The 17859-nt window shown below is 51.3% G+C and overlaps 2 protein-coding genes across 4 annotated transcripts; one reads left to right on the forward strand and one right to left on the reverse strand.

Moving 5' to 3' along the window:
* Positions 1 to 6486: 6486 nt before the first annotated feature.
* SIGMAR1 (sigma non-opioid intracellular receptor 1) lies at positions 6487 to 9275 on the reverse strand. The gene is made up of 4 exons (XM_055578872.1): positions 8991 to 9275; positions 8657 to 8857; positions 8431 to 8523; positions 6487 to 7524 (listed from the first exon to the last, which is right to left on the reverse strand). The coding sequence occupies exons 1-4, from the start codon at positions 9139 to 9141 to the stop codon at positions 7298 to 7300; spliced, it is 672 nt and encodes a 223-aa protein (XP_055434847.1). The 5' UTR covers positions 9142 to 9275; the 3' UTR covers positions 6487 to 7297.
* A 4290-nt stretch (positions 9276 to 13565) lies between these two features.
* Positions 13566 to 17000, forward strand: GALT (galactose-1-phosphate uridylyltransferase). 3 transcript variants are annotated; one of them, XM_055580292.1, is made up of 11 exons: positions 13566 to 13741; positions 14029 to 14198; positions 14473 to 14548; positions 14639 to 14687; positions 14812 to 14941; positions 15092 to 15148; positions 15308 to 15430; positions 15705 to 15837; positions 15940 to 16023; positions 16398 to 16552; positions 16834 to 17000. In XM_055580292.1, exons 1-11 carry the CDS (start codon positions 13717 to 13719, stop codon positions 16912 to 16914), a joined length of 1083 nt encoding a protein of 360 aa, XP_055436267.1. In that variant the 5' UTR covers positions 13566 to 13716; the 3' UTR covers positions 16915 to 17000. The 3 variants fall into 3 exon arrangements, with proteins under 3 accessions (XP_055436267.1, XP_055436265.1, XP_055436266.1); XM_055580290.1 differs by lacking the exons at positions 14473 to 14548; positions 14639 to 14687 and having other exon boundaries at positions 13603 to 13741; XM_055580291.1 differs by lacking the exons at positions 13566 to 13741; positions 14473 to 14548; positions 14639 to 14687 and having other exon boundaries at positions 13763 to 14198.
* The last annotated feature ends 859 nt before the right edge of the window (positions 17001 to 17859 follow it).

Consider the following 17859-nt stretch of genomic DNA (forward strand, 5'->3'; position numbering starts at 1 on the left):
AGAGACATCAGAAAGAGAGACTGGGAAGGTAGGAGATAGAGGAGCAAGAGAAAAAAATCAAAGACCTGAGTGACAGGCTGTCCAGGGAGAGTCACAGAGAGACAGAGGCAGACAAATAGTAAGACCAGGGTAGAGAGGGACCAGAGAAGACCGACGCAGCAGGAGACAGAGACAGAAGAAAGACATTAGAGACAGGGCAAAACAGTTAATAGGCAGGAGGGCAGAGACAGGGGAAAAGACGGAGACGGGGCAGAGAGGCTGAGGACTAGAACCGAGGAGGAGCGGGAACAGAGGATCCCCGGGACAGACCCCGGGAAGGGGACCCCGGGGACGCCGGGGTCTCCTCGCCCGCTCCCTGGCTCCCAGCTGCCACACTCACCAGCCTGGCGCGGCCCGCTGCTCCCGTAGTCTCCACGGCGCTCCCTCCGTTCAGCCCGCCTCTCGGGCGGCCCCTGTCGCGGCTCGGTTCCCTGCGCAGGGTCCCCTGCCGTGCGCTCCTGCCGCTGCGCGCCCCTCCGGCCTCCGTGCGCTCACTCGCTGCTCTGCTGGCGGCGGCCGCGAGGGCGGGACCCGAGCGGGGCAGGGCGGGCGGGGAGGCAGGGGGAGGCCCCGGGAGGTGGGGGGGCTCTGCGGCTTCCAGCCCCCCAACAGGTGTCTCACACCCTCCATACAGACAGATTCGGGGAGGAGAGGGCGCTGGAGAGCTGCTGGGGATCGTGCAAAGGAGAGTGAGGCGTTCCCCATCACTGAACTCCGGTCCGGGGTCCTTCCCTGGCCGCACACGTCCGAGGTAGGGGCCCCACACCAGTCCTCCGTGCCCGGCATCCAAACACCAACATTCGTGTTCACACACCAACGCACCCTGTCCCGAGTTCAAGGCACACAGCCGCCGTGTCTCACACACTTGACTACAAGGATGCTGTGGCGCCAATGCCTAGACTGACTGTGATCAGGAGGGGAATCACTGCAGGGTTCTGGGGTGACGGTGCAGGGCCTGGACAGAGCAGAAACTTCCCCTTGCCCTGCTTAGGTGCTGGCCCCAACTGCAGGCACGCTGCAGCTTGCACCATACTCGCACATGGTGAACTCGCTTCTGCACTCACACACTCAGAGGTCTCTGAGCTGATTGCACACCAACATCAGGGCACACCTACCACCTGCATGTACAAAGCTACACCCCATTTAGCTCTTTTGACGTTCTATTATGGAAAATGTCAACATATTCCCAAGAAGAGTGACTAGAATAATGAGCCTCTGGCACTCCTCACGAATTTCAGCGGTGATCAGATTTTGCCCATTTTTCCAGACACCCTCTACCCATGTTTGCATAACTATCTCCAACTGCTCCAGGCTCACCCCAACCCCCGGTTATCCTCCAGATGAGGAGATGCCATTCCTGAGCAGCCTGGACCCCACTCTTAAGCACCCTCATACATTCCACAGTTTCTTCCTATGCCCAAGGAAATTGACCTACTAAAAGCACCCAGAGGTGATGCCAAGTGCGTGAGTGAACATCACGCCTCTGTAGGAGTGATGGCTGGCATGGTTGTGAAACTCTGCTGTGTCAAACGCAGCACTCGGCACCTGACGTCATTCATACTCACTGAGGTACACTGGTGCCAGGGCCAAGATTCCTCTAGGAGGCAGAAATTCGGGGGTGAGTTTTACCTTCTTCTTCCTCCTCCACCCTCTCCCAATCAGTCTGTTCCTCTCAGGTTGCCCTGGCCTGGACTACCAACTCTTCTTACCAGGATCTTGTGGTGGGTAACACCCCTGTGCTCTCCCTGGCTCCAGCCTCCACCCTGTCCCCAGCTCATTTCCTGCTATGGCACGAAGTCCTTATTCTCTTTTAGCCCACCCCTGGTCACAGTGAGACTCAGTCCTGCTCATACCCTTGGATCACTCCAGTGCCCACCTGCTCAGATTTCAGATCGGACAGCCAGTCAGACACCACCTCCACCAAGAAGCCTTGGTGATCCCACCACTTTCAAATCCTAAGCCCCCTTCCCCCACGGCTTTGTGTGGTGTAAGTTCTCCTGGGGCAGAGTCAAGCCCCTCTGCTGCCCCACCTCCAAGGTAACTCCTGTGCTCAGCTTGCCTGCCTCCCTCCCCACCCTCTAACTTCCCAGGCTGTTCAGAGGAGAGGAGGTGCCCGGAGAGGGATAAAGGTAAAGTTCCTGTTGGAAAGGTAGGAACTGGCTTGAGGGAATTCCAGTTCTGAGGGTTTGGAGATTGCTTTGGAGGGGATGGAGAGGGATAAGGGCCTGGGACGCTACTCCCCAAGGACAAGAATCAAGTGGGGCTTCAAGAATAGTGGGGCTTCCCTTGTGGCTCAGTGGTAAAGAATATGTCTGCTGTTGCAGGAGACACGGTGCGATCACTGATCCGGGAAGATCCCACATGCCACACCACAACTATTGAGCCTGTGCTCTAGAGCCTGGGAGCCACAATTCATGAGCCCGTGTGCCACAAATACTGAAGCCCCAGTGCCCAAAGCTTGTGCTAGGCAACAAGAGAAGCCACTGCAATGAGACGGCCTCGCACAACAACTAGAGAGTAATCCCAGCCTGCCACTAGAGAAAAGCCTGTGCACCAACAAAGACCACACACAGCCAAAAATAAATAAAATTATGTTTTTTAAAAAGAAACATAGTAAATTCACCTTTGGGTCTAGGGAGAAGGCTGTGCCTTCTCTTGGGAAGGCACAACAGGGAAGAGCAGAGGAGAAGGAATAAGCTGACTGGAACCTGGTTTCTCTTTCTCTCTCACCATCTGTGAAGAAGAAAGGCATCTTATACCCATATATAGCCCCCTCTGAGCCTGTACCTCACACAGACAGACAGATCTAGACCTCCATTCATCCAACACATACTTATGGAGCACCTACTTTATGCGAGGCACTGTTGGACACAGGAGTAAATATAGCAAAGTCCCTATTATAATGGCATAATTCCAGTGCGAGGAATATATAGTGTGTATAATAAGCAAAATGGAGAAAAATAAATCTGGGTTGAGGGAATAGAAAGGGAATAGTGTATTAGTTACCTATTGCTGCTGCTGCTGCTGCTAAGTCACTTCAGTCGTGTCCGACTCTGTGTGACCCAATGGACAGCAGCCCACCAGGCTCCACCCTCCCTCGGAGTCTCCAGGCAAGAACACTGGAGTAGGTTGCCATTTCCTTCTCCAGTGCATGAAAGTGAAAAGTGAAAGTGAAGTTGCTCAGTTTTATCTGACTCTTTGCGACCCCATGGACTGCAGCCTACCAGGCTCCTCTGTCCATGGGATTTTCCAGGAGTTACCTATTACTGTGCAACAAATTACATTCAAACTTATCAGCTTGAAACAGCATTTATTTTTTCACAATTTGTGGATCTGGAATTTGAGAGTGGCTTAGCTGAGGGGTGCTGACTGTCTTTCATGAGGTTGTAGTCAAGATGTTGGCTGCAGTGATTTGAAGGTTTGGCTGGGACTGGAGGATCCACTTTGCTCACAGGGCTGTTGGCAAGAGGCTGTTCTCCCCAGCTGGGCTGCTCCATAGGAGAGGACCTCATGTCTGAGTGTCCTCCCAACCTGGCAGCTGGTTTCCCCCAGAAAGAGTAACTAAAGAGGGAAGAGAGCTTTTTATAACCTAGTTTTAGAAGTCACACACTGTCACTTCTGCCATATATTATTTGTTAAAAGTACATAACTAAGTCCAGCCTACACTTAAGGGGAAGGGAATTAGGCTTCACTTCTTAAAAGGAAGAGTATCAAAAATTTGCTATTTGAAAACCAACACAGAAGGGCTGATATTACCCAATGTTAAGGGAAGGACTCACTGAGCAGGAATTGAAGGAGGGGAGGAAAGGCCATCCAGATACGTAGGGAAGAGCCTTGCAGTCAGAACAGCAGGTGTAAATATCCTGAAGTGGAAGTTTGATGTGTTGGAAGAAAAGCAAGGCCACTGGTCTAGAACACAGAGGCCAAGGTGACCAGCTGGATGTTTGGTCAGAGGTAACATGGATCTTGGAGTAGGTTCTTGGAGGCAGTGAAAGGACTGGATGAGATGGGAAGCCATGGGAAATGGCTGAGCAAAGAGTGAAAGTCTGACTCTGGTTTTTGAGTCTGGCTCTTACCTTCCACAATGGATGTAAGCATGAGGCTCAGTTAGGAGGCCATTGCAGTAATCCAGGCAAGAGATGATGATGGCTTGTACCAGGGTGGTAGCAGTGGAGGTGGCAAGCAGTGGTAAGATGCTGAATATGTTTTGAAGATAAATCTGACAGGATCTGTTGATGTCTTGAATGTAGAATGTGAGAGAATGAAAGGTATCCAAGATGACTCCAAGGTGTTTGGCCAAAGCACCTGGGTAAGTGGAGGTGCTCTTAACTGAGGCCATAAAGACTGCAGGAGGGGCAGGATTGGGAGAGAAATCAGTTTGTGTTGAACATTTTGAGATGCCAATTAGATGACCAAGTGAAGAGGTCAAGTGGAGATGAAAGTAATCAGCTATCTGAATCTGGAGCTCAGATGAGACCAAAAATGACGCATCAAGGCACATAGATGGTCCTGAAGTTCCAACCACTGTTGCAAATGGCAGGGTTTCCTTCTTTTTCGTGGCTGAATAATATTCCATGTAGATATATACCACATTTTCTTTATCCATTCATTCTTGAGAGTATTATGTGAAATGAAATAATCAGATAAAGACAAATGGTATACATTCTCACTTAAATGTGGACTCTAAAAAAACCAAAAAACTGAACTCACAGAAACAGAGAACAGATTGGTGGTTGCCAGAGGTCAGGGGTAATGTGGGGGCAGGGGATAAATGAGAGTTGTCAAAAGGTAAACTTCCAGTTATAAGATAAATAAGTCCTGGGGATGTAATGTACAGCATACTGACTAGAGTCAACAATATTATATGGCATATTTGAAAGTTGCTAAGAGAGTAGATCTTGAAACCTCTCATCAAAATAAAAAAATGATGACTGTGTGGTGATGAATGTTAACTTGTGGTAATCATTTCATAATATAGACATATATCAAATTATTACATTGTATACCTTAAAATAAAACCTTGCATATCAATTGTATCTCAGTATAACTGGTATATAGACATATAGGTAGTACTTATTTATAGTTGTCCCGTGTGGCTTGTGGGATCTGTTTCCTGACCTGGGATTGAACCCAGACCCCAGCAGTGGAAGCCTCAAGTCCTAACCACTGGATTGCTAGGGGATTCCTTAGATGGTATTTAAAGTCATGAAATGGTTGCAATCCCCTCAGAGCAGTATAGACCTGGGAAGTCAGAGGTTGAGGAAATAAGCTAGATCTAGCAAAGGAGGCAAAGAAGGAAGAGTAGTGTCCTCTAAGCGACATGAACGTTTTAAGATTGTGTCAAGTTAAGAGAAGAAATAACCACTGGACTTAGCAGCAGAGATGGGGAGGAGCCTCGGAGCTTAGTCCTTTGTGAAAGAAATGACACAGGGAGCTGGGGCGTCCCTAATACATGTGGGCTCTAAGCCTAGAGGCAAAGGTGGGTTTCAGGGTGAGAGAAATTCTGAGGCTTGACTTTGCAACCTGTGATCAAACGAAGAGGCTGCAGCCAGGGCCTGGCATGGCCGACACGGTGGTGGTGGACTCTCAGGAGGCCATCTTGCCTGGGCCTCACATGCATTCTGTGTGACCAATTTAGACTTTTGATGTTCTCAATGGTTATATATGTAGTCTTTTGTATTTTTGTTCATTAGAATGTCAAAATTTTAGAATAAGACATTTTTTTATAACCACGTTTCTTCCATTTTAAATATACTAGAGTGCTAAGAAATGAGGCCTGAGCCTTGCTCAACCTCAGAGCAAGGTAGGAGGGTGAGGCAAGTGCAGGGCCGGTGGGAGTGTTTACTTCAGGCACCTCTCTGATCTCATCCTAGTCCCAGCCCTCACTACCTCAGACATCACCAGTGTGCCTGCTGCCCACTCCTGGGAGCCTCCACTGAAGTAAGGGGTCCTGGAAAAAGCAGACCAGAGAGGAGGAACTCTTGCTCTGGGTGGAGGTGAATATGCTACCCTGGAAACCTAGTACAAAGCAGATGGAGAATGACGCTGCCTTACAGCTCAAAAGTGGCTGCACACTGCCACCCAGTGATCATTCAGAGTAGGAATCCCAGGACTGTTCCCAGAACAGCACTAGCAGAGGGAAGACCAAGACACCAAGAGGAAGACACACACCTCAGTTAGCCTTGAATTTCTTCAACTGTGGCATTCAAACTTGGTGGAGAGAAACTTATTAAACATGCTGATCTCAAGGCCTCAACCCAGAACTGATCTCTGGGGATTGGGCACAATCATCTATAGAGTCAATGAGCCTGCGGGTGATTCCTGGAAACACTGAAGTATTGAGTAAAAAGCCGCTGTCATAAACTGAATCACACAGTGAGGGAGAGACCTTCTTTAGGCCTCCAGGAGTTAGAGGTTTTCCTGCTGCTCAGACACGAAAAGAAATGGAATTGTTCAACAGGTCTTTATTAACAGAGATAGACAGATGGACAGAGAATGCAGCAAGGGCAGTGTCCAGAAGCTGTGATGGGTGTGTGCGCAGAAAAGGCTTTCTCTAGGCCAGCGATGGCCCCTTGAACCTGGGCCCATCTGTCCAGGTACTAGTCCCAGCAGTGGGCCCTGGGCTGAGGCCAGCTTCCCCATCATACCCTGGAGGGAGGTGTGACCTCAGCATTTTCCATTCTCCTGGTTCTCCAGAGGGTAGGGGACAGACCATGAAGGTACTTGCATAGCAGGGGAACAAAAAGGGGTAAGGCATATGGTGAGGATGGGAGATGAAGGGGAAGGGAATCATAGCTGCAGGTGAAGGGAGCCTCCAAAGGCAGCCCCTCTTCTCCCCCATCCCCCCTAATCAATGGCTGCTGGGCTGAAGGGTCAGACCCAGGCAGTTTGAAATAGCCACCCCCATCCCTAACTCCAGAGCTCTGACTAGGGGCAGAGAGGTTCTGGAGAGGCCTGAGTTAATCTTGTGGGATGTGTGTTGGAACATGACTGGCTCCCTTGGTACATGTGGGGCTCCCTCTCTGGATGGGTGTGAATGCTGCCATACACACAGGATTCAGTATCTGAATGTGTGTCTCATGTGTTCCCATGACTCTCTATGTTTGGTTGTATAAGCATGTATGTCCCTGCTCATACATCAGGAACTCAGTATCTGCATGTGGTATGTTCTTGTCTTTTCACATGGGCTTCAGCAAGTGGATGTGTGCGGGCCCGCCCGCTCCTGTCCATCCACAGGTCCTCCTTCAGGCCTGGCTGGTCAGGCATCCTGGCCGAAGAGGTAGGTGGTGAGTTCCAGCCGGAGGCCCCGGGCATAGGCTCGAAGAGTGTAGAAGAGGGTGAGGAAGTCCTGGGTGCTGAAGACAGTGTCAGCCAGTGCGAAGCCCAGGGTAGAGGGGATGACACCCCGGCCATACTCCACCATCCATGTGTTTGGCCCCCACTCCACAGCCGTTGCCTCACCAGGCCCGTGCACCACCGTCTCCCCTGGTGGGACAGGGAGCAACCACCTGAGGAGCTGGGCCCTGCCCTTCCCTTCCACGGCCACCCCCACCCCTGGCCTATAGGCTCTCTAGGGGTAGGGAATGGACAGGCAGCTTCAGGAAAGGAAAAGCTTTACCTCAATGGTTTGGTTGGGTAAGGGGCTAAGGTGGCCACTCCTGAACTTTCCTTTGTGGCATCACCTGGCTCATGTCCTCTCATGGGGGAAGTCTCACTTGGCCCCGCACCACCATCTGGGAGCCATGGAAGTCTGCATTCCCAAGCCTCACTCATGTCAAGCAGAAGTTTGGCTAAACTTGGGCTGGGCCTATTATATAGGGTGAGATGAATATGAAACTTGCTAGGCTTTCTGAGAAATGTAGCTATTCAATTACAATGTCTGCCACACTTTTTTTTTTTTTTTTGCTGTGCTGTGCAGTATGCAGGATCTTAGTTCCCCGACTAGGGATCTGACCCATGCCCCCCTACACTGGGAGTGCAGTCATAACCACTGGACTGTCAGGGAAATCCCATGCCTGGCATGCTTGTAACATTCAACACCAAAGTTACTTAGCAGTCCAAACGCTTCATTATACAAAAAAACTGTCTGCCTTGTCTTTGGGGCATGACAGCATTTTCGATTACCCAACTGACTCCAGTAACTGCTGGGAATACTGGATGATTAAAAATCAGACATGGTTAACAGGAAGTTATGTTTCCACTTGGACAGGGGAAAAGTCAAAGAAACCCTCAACACTGCCTCATCAACCACCTGTGGCTTACCTGGAGGGCAAAGGAACGAGGTGGAGGGCCCCTCAATGCACCCCATTTTCCATGGCATGGCTCCTTCCCCCAACTACAGGCACCCAAGAATGAAAAGACCCACCTCTCTGACAAAGTCACCCAACCCACCTGGGTAGAAGACCTCACTTTTAGTAGTACCCTCTCTCCACTGGTGGAAGGTGCCAGAGATGATGGTATCCGAGATCTCAGCCCAGTAGCGCCCTGAGGAACAATCAAATGGACACTGAATACCAGGGTATCCGTAGCATCCTACGGCTTGGCCAAACGGCAGAAAGGAGGGCATGGGCCTTTGTACAGCCCCAGTCTCCCAGTCCGGCCCGCCGCCAGCACTGACCCGAGTGGCCGCTAGAGCCCAGAGCGGTGCCGAAGAGCAGCACGTACTCGGACAGGGAGGCGTGCAGAAGGCACATGGCGCCCATCCAGCCTCCCGCGTTCACGAACACCCACTGCAGGTCCTCGTCGGGCAGCACGTGGCCCGGGTGCAGCCGCCGCAGCTCCACGATCAGCCGAGAGAAGGCCAGCTCGTGGTCCAGCCCTGGCGGGGGTAGAGGAACAACAGAGTCAGGGCCAGCACCGGTCCGGAACTGGGAAATGGTGCCCCCGGAACCTCCAGCTCGGCCCGGCCCGCCCCAACCCGTGGTCCTCCACCCGTTCACCCGCCGGCTCACCCGCGTACTGCCGAGCCAGCTGCGCGATCTCTTCGTGCTGGAAGACGAAGCTCTGAGTTCCCAGCCAGAGCCAGACCACCTGGGCCAGCACAGCCGCGACCGCCAGGAGCAGCGCGGCCCACGCCCACCGCCGGCCCACGGCCCAACACATCCCGGTGGGTGGCCTGGCACAGTGCAGCGCTAGGGATTGCCGAGGCGGGAGGCTGTGACTCTCACTGCCTCCGAGTCTGCGGCGCGCGGTCCACTACCCGTTCCCCCGCCACTGCCGTGGTACGGCTCGCCCTGGCCAATCGGAACTGCCAGGGCGCCGGGGCACCGCCTCTCGGGTTGAACCATTATCTCTCCGGGAGCGGGGAGCCGGGAGCTCCGAGGGGGCGGGGCGCCGCCGCGCGCGTCAGGCGAGGGGGCGGGGCTAAGCCCTCCGAGCTGCCGGCCTTCGGTCCTCTAGGAGGGGACTCTCCTACTGCCGTCCTACTTGGGGTAGGAGAGGATGGCGGTGAAACGCAGAATGGACTGGCCCCTCCTGGGCTCACTGACTGGTGAAGCAGGTGAACCCGAAGCAGAGCCTTCCGGGACTTGTGATGGTAAATGCCCGCCTTTGTTAGCACAGAAGGTGGGAAGGAGGCTCTTCAACTTGGGAACGTATGGAAGGCTTTTGGAGGCGGTGACACTTAAGCAGTGTCTTTAAGAGCGACGGGAAGGGCATTGCAGTAAGCCAGTCAGACCTTCTCCAAGAGCAAAGGCACGGAGGAGAGACTCAGCGTGGGGTCTTCCGGGGGCCGACAATTCTTTCTTTATTCAGAAGCACAAAATGTGAAAGGAGGGGCTTGTAAACCAACGGAAGGTTATCAGCCGCGGGGGAGTGATAAAGGAAGAGAAGCATAAGAAACAGAAAAAAGGCAGCATAGAGAGGTGATAAGAAAGACTGACTGGATTAAAAACCTGGCCCCTGCCACCTACTAATTGTGTGATCTTGGACAAGTTGTTTAAACTTTTTGTAACTCAATTTTCTCATCTGTAAAATGGGTTGAATAAAAGTACATAGTTTATTGTGATGAAGACTAAACCACTTAATATTTACAAAGCAATTAGAGTCTGGCATGTGGTGTCATGTGCTAGTTATATAAACAAAACATAAAGGAGAAGAGAATTGGAAGACTGTAGCCTCACACATGAGAATGATGGAATGAGAGGTCAACACAGTCAATATAACTGATATTGTTATAATAAATATAACTGAGTGGTCCTATTAAATGATGGGAAATGGTCATTGAGTTTCTCAGGAGGGACATGTAGCAGAGAGGTGAATTTACATTCACAAATCCATTCCTTTTGCTCTTGGGCAGCCAGATTATATTCCAGTCTACTCAGTAGTTAGGTGAGAAGTATAGGCAGAAATGATGTATGCCACTTCAAGGTCTGGCTCCTAAAGTCTGTGAAATTATTGACACACTCTGTCTTGCCTTCTCTATTATCATAGTTATATACAGTTAAGTAGTTAGTAGAGAATTCTGAATGTTGCATGGGACAGAGCGCTTCCTCTCTCCCGCAGTGGACTCTGGTGCTAAGCCACTGAGTTTGCGGGTTGTTTGTTACAGCAACTAAGATTATTTATCCTGATTACTAAAGAGCAAAAGACTTGTTACAGTGTACTGTGCAGATAGAGTAGAGGCTGGGAAGATGGACTATTTTTTTTTTTTTTTGAGATACTTTTAACTAAGACGGGAAAGATTTAGAAAGGGATTATTGCAAGACTGAGAGAACATGTTTTTGTATTGGCTCTGGCTTCTGTGACACTCCTGAATTGACCATTCTTTAGTATCCCAAGTAGCAGGGACTACCCCAAAACTCTGGTCTCTGCCCTGCTGTTTTAGGAAGAGTCCTCTGGGACTGTCTAGGTCTTCAGCTCCCCTACCTGGTCTTTCAGAAATCTTCTCCAGCACACACTGTTTTAAAAAAAGAGAAAGGCTAATTATTAGAGATGCAAATCAAAACCACACTGAGGTATGACCTCACACAGGTCAGAATGGCCATGATCAAATTGTCTATAAACAATAAATTCAGGACAGGATGTGGAGAAAGGGGAACCTTCCTATCCTATTGGTGGGACTGTAAACTGGTACAGCCACTATGGAGAACAGTATGTAGGTTCCCTAAAAAATAAAAATAGAGCTACTATATGATCCAGCAATCCCACTCCTTGGCATATATCCAGAGAAAATCATAATTCGAAAAGATGCTTGCTGACTTCTCTGGTGGCGTACTGGATAAGAATCTGCCTGCTAATGCAGGGGACACGGGTTCGACCTCTGGTGCAGGACGATTCTACATGTGGCAGAGCAACTAAGCCTGGGTGCCATAACTACTGAGCCCACCTGCTGCAACTACCGAAGCCTGAGAGCCTAGAGCCTATGCCCTGCAACAAGAGAAGCCACCACAAGGAGAAGCCCATGCACCACAACAAAGAGTATCCCCTGCTAACTTCAACTAGAGAAAGCCCACACAACAAAAAGCAGTGAAGACCCAACACAGCCAAAAATAAAAAAATAAAATTATATTAAAAAGAGAAAAGATGCAAGTACCCTAATGTTCATTGCAACACTCTTTATAATAGCCAAGACATGGAATCAACCTAAATGTCCATTGACATGGATAAAGGAGATGTGGTACATATACACAATGTAATATTACTCAGCCATAAAAAAAGGATGAAATAACAGCAACACAGATGGACCTAGAGATTATCATACTAAGTGAAGTAAGTCAGACAGAAACCAGTAACCAAAGCACATATTGCTGGGACTTCCCTGGCAGTCCATTAGTTAAGACTTCATGCTTCCAATGCAGGGAACGCAGGTTGGATCTGTGGCCCTGGAGCTAAGATCCCACATGCTATGGCAAAAAAAAAAAAAAGGCTGAATATTTGGAAATTGCCTGGTAGTCCAGTGGTCTGTGCTTCCACTGCAGGGGGAATGGGTTTGATCCCTGGTCAGAGGATTAAGATCCCATATGCCATGTGGTATGACCAAAAATAAATAAGTAAAATAAACAAATAGTTTTTTTAAAAAAGCACAAAACCCTTCCTGTTTTTCTTCATCCTGAACTCCCCTCTGGGCACACTGTTGTGGGGTCAGCTACAGTGGCTGCTGCAGTGGCAATATTTATTGTTAGCCGACAACATCCCCTTTCCACAAAAAGCAGATTTTTTATCCCTTTCCCTCTGTATTTCATGGGCAGCCAATGGGATATATAAAGCTCTGGTTTCTCAGCTCCATGCCCTCTAGTGGTGGGCTTTAGATTTAAGTCTGAGGCCCCTGGGGCAGAGATAAGGTAAATGACCTAAGACCCAGTTTTTACATCTGAGCTCAGCAAAACACCTGGCTTGACCTGGCGTGGCTTGGGGGAAGGGGCCTTCCTGCTACTGCCCAGCTCCTAGCTCACTAGGTTTCTATCTTAAGGTTCACGGAGGGAGTTTCCTGGTGGCCCAGTGTTTAGGATTCTGGGCTCTCACTGCCATGACTCAGGTTCAATCCCTGGTTAGGGAACTGACCATCCTGTGCATGGTGTGCCAAAAAAAAAAAAAAAAAAGAAAGGAAGAAAGGCAAGCTCCCTGAAGTCTCAGAGACATTTCTAAGCATCAAGAAGAGCCTGTGAACTTGGGTCCACATCTCAGTTTGGCCACTTATCCTCTGGATGACCTTGAGGTCTCTGTTCTCCACTGCGAAATGGGAAGGATGTTCAGGCAATATTTAGATGACTCTATAAAGTGCCAGGGGAGGAATTAATTTGAAGTTTATTCTAGTTTTAGCCAACTGGTTTGATCCAAGGAAAAGTTGGAGAAGGGACAGGATTGTGCAAAGGAAACACCCCTGACCTCACCCAGATGGTTGTTGGAGCTACTGATAGTCCTATCCTCCCCACAATTTCAGATTTCTTATAGCCTTCTTACCCTGACCACTTCCTGTGCTTTGTGTGTGTCTGTATATATGACACACAGAGAGAATATGGTTAGTTAGCCCCCTTTCCCCAAACCTGTTTCTGCTGCCTGGTGGGGCTAGCATATGGTTACAGTGAGGTACCCACTCCTTCAAGTAGTTGCTGAAGCCAGGGTTTAGGTGAAGCAGCTCAAACCCCACAGCCCCGTATCCCATCCCCTTGCTTTTCCTCCACCAGAGTCACTGAACAGGTAAGTGAGGTGATTGTGGATCCAGGGTTATACCCTTACCTATCCTAGAATGTAAGCTCTGGGAGGGCTGAGACTATGACTTGTGCACACAGGGACATCCTTTTGCGCCACATGGAGCTTAGGTTCCTGGCACGCGGTAGATGCTCAGTAGGTAAATATTTGCTGAATGAATGACCAAATGACTTAATGCAGCAAAGAAGTCTTTTGAGCATCCCGGAGCTGAGGGATCTGTAGTAAGCAGTTTCACAGAGGCTGTTTCAGGGTAGTTAGTGGCTTTGGCCCTAGAGTGGGATCGTCCAAGTCGCCCCCTGTAGGGGTAGTCAGTTCTGAGCCCCGCCCCCAGGTGGTAGGGCGGACCCTCGGGCTGTCACGTGCTGGCGGCTGTCCAATCATCGAGGCCGGGGCGGGGCCAGACAGAAGCGGCGATGGGGGCGAAGTGAGCAGGCTCAAAGTTCCAGACGATACCTACCCCGCGGTGGCCTCCAGTCGCGCCGGGGAACGTGTGCTGAGCAGCGCCAGCAGGCGTTAGAGGCGGACGCCATGGCCACAACCTTCCGGGCTAGCGGTAACTGCAGGGCGGCCGGGACTCGCTGGGACGCGAAACTGAACCCTCCCCTTCCTTAGGAAGTTGTCGTCCCTGCCCGCGGGTCGGCGCGCCCACCGGTCCAGGCACGCGCTGCGAAGGGACACGCCGGTGTTGGGGCTGCAGGCTAATTGGCGCTAGGAACGCCCAAGCTCCGGCCTTTAGCTCTTGAGCAGGGTGGGGCCAAGAGGTTGCATCCGAGCTTGGGCCTTCTGCAGGGGAGAAGGGGGCGAAGAGCTTTGTGACTGATCTGGACTCTCTGCCGCCAGAGCATCAGCATATCCGCTACAACCCGCTACAAGATGAGTGGGTGCTGGTGTCAGCGCACCGCATGAAGCGTCCCTGGCAGGGGCAGGTAGAGCCCCAGCCTCTGACGACAGTACCCCGCCATGACCCCCACAACCCTCTCTGTCCGGGGGCCACACGGGCCAATGGGAAGGTCAGTCTTTAAATCCTACATCTGCAGGCTTGGCGGGGGGTGGGAGTAGGGGGAGTAGCTCCATCTCCTTTCCCTTACGGCTCCCCTTCACCCCACAGAGGAATGGACCCTAACCCTTTACCTCACAGGGGGAGTGGACCTCCTTCTGGGTCATATCCCACCAAGTCTTTCTGACCTCAGAGTGGCCTTCCCCACCTACTTATAACCTTGACACCCACCAGATGACTGGTGGTATATAGGCCAGCAAAGGCTTCTAGCCCATCCTTGTCTGTAGGTGAATCCTGACTATGAAGGCACCTTCCTGTTTGACAACGACTTCCCAGCTCTGCAGCCTGATGCCCCGAGTCCAGGTAACCTGGCTCTGGGTGCTGTTGGGGAGCAAAGAGGTTGTACCTTGTTGGGGGACTTCTACTGCATAGAGTGATACCCCTTTATCTTAGGACCCAGTGATCACCCCCTTTTCCAAGCAGAGGCTGCTCAAGGAGTTTGGTAACAATAAATTTCTACTCTTACACCCTTCAACCTGGGGCCTGGACTGAATACTAGGATTGGGCCCTACCCCCAACACAGCAAGCCCTATACCTGTGTCATCTCTCCTTCCTTCACCACCTAGTAAGGTCATGTGCTTCCACCCCTGGTCGGATGTGACACTGCCTCTCATGTCGGTCCCCGAAATCCGAGCTGTTGTTGATGCTTGGGCCTCAGTCACAGAGGAACTGGGTGCCCAGTACCGTTGGGTGCAGGTCTGTGACGTTGCCCCCTCTACTAGATGGTCAGGGAAGGGGTGGTACAATTTGGTTCTGGGAATTGGCACTTTTATTTCCATGGGCTGTGGTCGGGAGGGGTTGACTTGGTGTCTTTTTGGCTTAAAGCTCCCTGCTTCTACCTCGTAGATCTTTGAAAACAAAGGAGCCATGATGGGCTGTTCTAACCCCCATCCCCACTGCCAGGTAAGAGTGTGAGGGGCTTCCATAGATTTTCTGGGTTGAGTCCAATCCAGCACTGTGGGTTGGGGAACTGGAGTAAGGGAAGGGCCAGAGGAAGTATGCTACTGATGAGGAGGCTCAGGGGGTGAAGGATCTGCCTGCTCTTCTACTGCCCCTTGACAGGTGTGGGCCAGCAGCTTCCTGCCAGATGTTGCCCAGCGTGAGGAGCGATGTCAGCGGGCCTATCAGAGTCAGCATGGAGAGCCCCTGCTCGTGGAGTACGGCCGCCAGGAGCTGCTCAGGAAGGTGGGAGAAAGCCAAATCTTGTGTCCCTAAGAAGCCCCTAGCCTAACCCCAAAAGGAGAGGTGTGTGAAGGAGAAGGGTAGAACGGAAGTAGCAGAGAGACTTGCTAGTAGGACACAGCAATAAGCTAAAAGAAAGATAATAAAGACTTAGACTAGGGTGGTAGAGGTGGTGAGAAGCCATCAGTTTCTACATAGGTTTTTTGGTCTTCCCTTACCCATTTGCTGGCCTCCTCACACCCACCTTGATGACATCATTTCCATTGGGTTGGCCTAGGAACGTCTGGTCCTAACTAGTGAGCACTGGTTGGTGCTGGTCCCCTTCTGGGCAGTGTGGCCCTTTCAGACATTACTGCTGCCCCGTCGGCATGTTCGGAGGCTGCCTGAGCTGACCCCTGCTGAGCGTGACGGTGAGTCTCCCAGCTGGGCCCCTGGGGCCAGGCTTTGGCTGGGGATGGCTCTGGTGGGGACAGCATCTGTGCCCCAGACTGAGAGTCAGGTTCTGATTCCAGATCTATCCTCCATCATGAAGAAGCTCTTGACCAAGTATGACAACCTATTTGAAACATCCTTCCCCTACTCCATGGGCTGGCACGGTGAGGCTTCCAGAGTACCTATGTCTATCCCCAACGCCATTTCTGGGCTCCTGGGTCCCAGCTTAGTGGGCTGCAACTCCCAGTAGGCCTTGGAACACTTGCTGGGGAAGCATTCAGAGCAGATATGCCGGAACTGAGAGTGGAGATGCGAACTTAGTGAAACTGTCTCCCAGTGCACTTTCTGGTGCCTTGTCTTTCTGGCAGAGTATGCTGGAAGATGTAGTTTTCAGGTACCTGCTATGGTTTGGGGAGAAGGCAGTGGCACCCCACTCCAGTACTCTTGCCTGGAAAGTCCCATGGACGGAGGAGCCTGGAGCTAGGCTGAAGAACTAAGAAAGGACCCTTCCCAACCATCTCTGCCTTCTTTTTGTCAGGGGCTCCCACAGGATCAGAGGCTGGAGCCAACTGGGACCACTGGCAGCTACATGCTCATTATTACCCTCCACTCCTGCGCTCTGCTACAGTCCGGAAGTTCATGGTTGGCTATGAAATGCTTGCCCAGGCCCAGAGGGACCTCACCCCGGAGCAGGTCAGGATTTGGAATACCCTGGATCCTTGGGTCCCCTTTTCTCTCCTGTTTCCTCAAGGGATCCCAACAATCATGACCCTAAAACCCGCCATAACTTCGGTATTCCTGGGGACTCCAGAGCTGCTCAACTCCTTCATCTCTGGCTATTCCAGCAGTCCTTCTCACCAACCTCCCTGCCCCACACACCCTCCCCAGTGTCTAGTGTCTTCTCACACTCAGAACTCCATACCCCATTCTGGGCAAACATTACCCTCCCTAATTATCCCCTTTCCCCCTTCCAGGCTGCAGAAAGACTAAGGGCACTTCCTGAGGTTCATTACCGCCTGGGGCAGAAGGACAGGGAGACAGCAGCCATCGCCTGACCACGCTGACCACAGGGCCTTCTGCCTGAGGAACCAGGGCTTAGAATTTGGGCAGATGTGGGATCAATAAAACTATGCTTCTCAAACTTTAATCACATATTCTAATGCCAGAGGAGTGTGAACTCTGATCCCCGGGGGTCTGGGGTTAAAGGCTGAAGGCATAGCTCCAGCCACAACCTTCTTTGTCAACTTTTTTGCTTACTCAGTCACTCAGTTGTGTCTGACTCTTTGCGACCCTTTGGACTGTAACCCGCCAAGTTCCTCTGTCCATGGAATTTTCCAGGCAGGAATACTGGAGTGAGTTGCCATTTCCTTCTCCAAGTGGGACTTCCCAACCCAGGGATTGAACCTGTGACTCCAAGAGATGTGCAAAAATTTAAGAGTGCGGCCTCCCCACCTCTCCACCCCAAATCTCTGAACAAAATTAATACTCCATGTCATGTGTGGCTTATAGAGTCTTTTACTCCTAGGGTAACAAAAGCAGCCCAGTTTAAAATTGTTTTAGAATCCTTTGTTCTTATTTTTGGCTGAGGCTTTGGGAAAACCAGAGCCTCCCTTGCACCATCCCTAGGGTGTCAACTCACCAAGCCTGGGACTGAGGGTTTGGTGGGCATCAGGCGAGGAGGATCCTAGTCCCAGTGGTCAGTGGCCAGGCCCTGGGCCGCTGGCCAGAACCCTGGCTTTGTGAGTGGCTGCACCTTGGCTCTGCTCCAACCCACAGGGGCTGAATGGGCGGGCAGGGAACGTGTACGTGGCTTTTTGTCCTTGGCCTTTCCAGACTCCCACATGCAGCATGTATGCATAGTGTCTGAACACCTCTGTTGCCCCTGTGCCCCAGTCATTGCAGAGGACAGAAGATAGCCCTGGCAGGGAGGGGCTGCCAGAGTTAGGAGCCCTGAGGCCTGGAAGGAGGGTATGGTTTGCAGAGTGACCCTGGGTCCAGCC

The sequence above is a fragment of the Bubalus kerabau genome, chromosome 4, assembly GCF_029407905.1.
Source record: "Bubalus kerabau isolate K-KA32 ecotype Philippines breed swamp buffalo chromosome 4, PCC_UOA_SB_1v2, whole genome shotgun sequence".
NCBI classification, from domain to species: domain Eukaryota; kingdom Metazoa; phylum Chordata; class Mammalia; order Artiodactyla; family Bovidae; genus Bubalus; species Bubalus kerabau.

Excerpts from the sequence above, each read along its gene's own strand:
- GALT (XM_055580292.1), top strand. The coding sequence starts at position 13,717 with ATGGCCACAACCTTCCGGGCTAGCG. Across the intron at positions 14,549-14,638 it reads GCCTGATGCCCCGAGTCCAG|GACCCAGTGATCACCCCCTT; the intron begins GTAACCTGGCTC and ends CCTTTATCTTAG. Across the intron at positions 15,149-15,307 it reads ACCCCCATCCCCACTGCCAG|GTGTGGGCCAGCAGCTTCCT; the intron begins GTAAGAGTGTGA and ends GCCCCTTGACAG.
- SIGMAR1 (XM_055578872.1), bottom strand. The coding sequence starts at position 9,141 with ATGTGTTGGGCCGTGGGCCGGCGGTGGGCGTGGGCCGCGCTGCTCCTG. Across the intron at positions 8,858-8,990 it reads GCTGGCTCGGCAGTACGCGG|GGCTGGACCACGAGCTGGCC; the intron begins GTGAGCCGGCGG and ends TACCCCCGCCAG. Across the intron at positions 8,524-8,656 it reads GGGCTCTAGCGGCCACTCGG|GGCGCTACTGGGCTGAGATC; the intron begins GTCAGTGCTGGC and ends ATTGTTCCTCAG.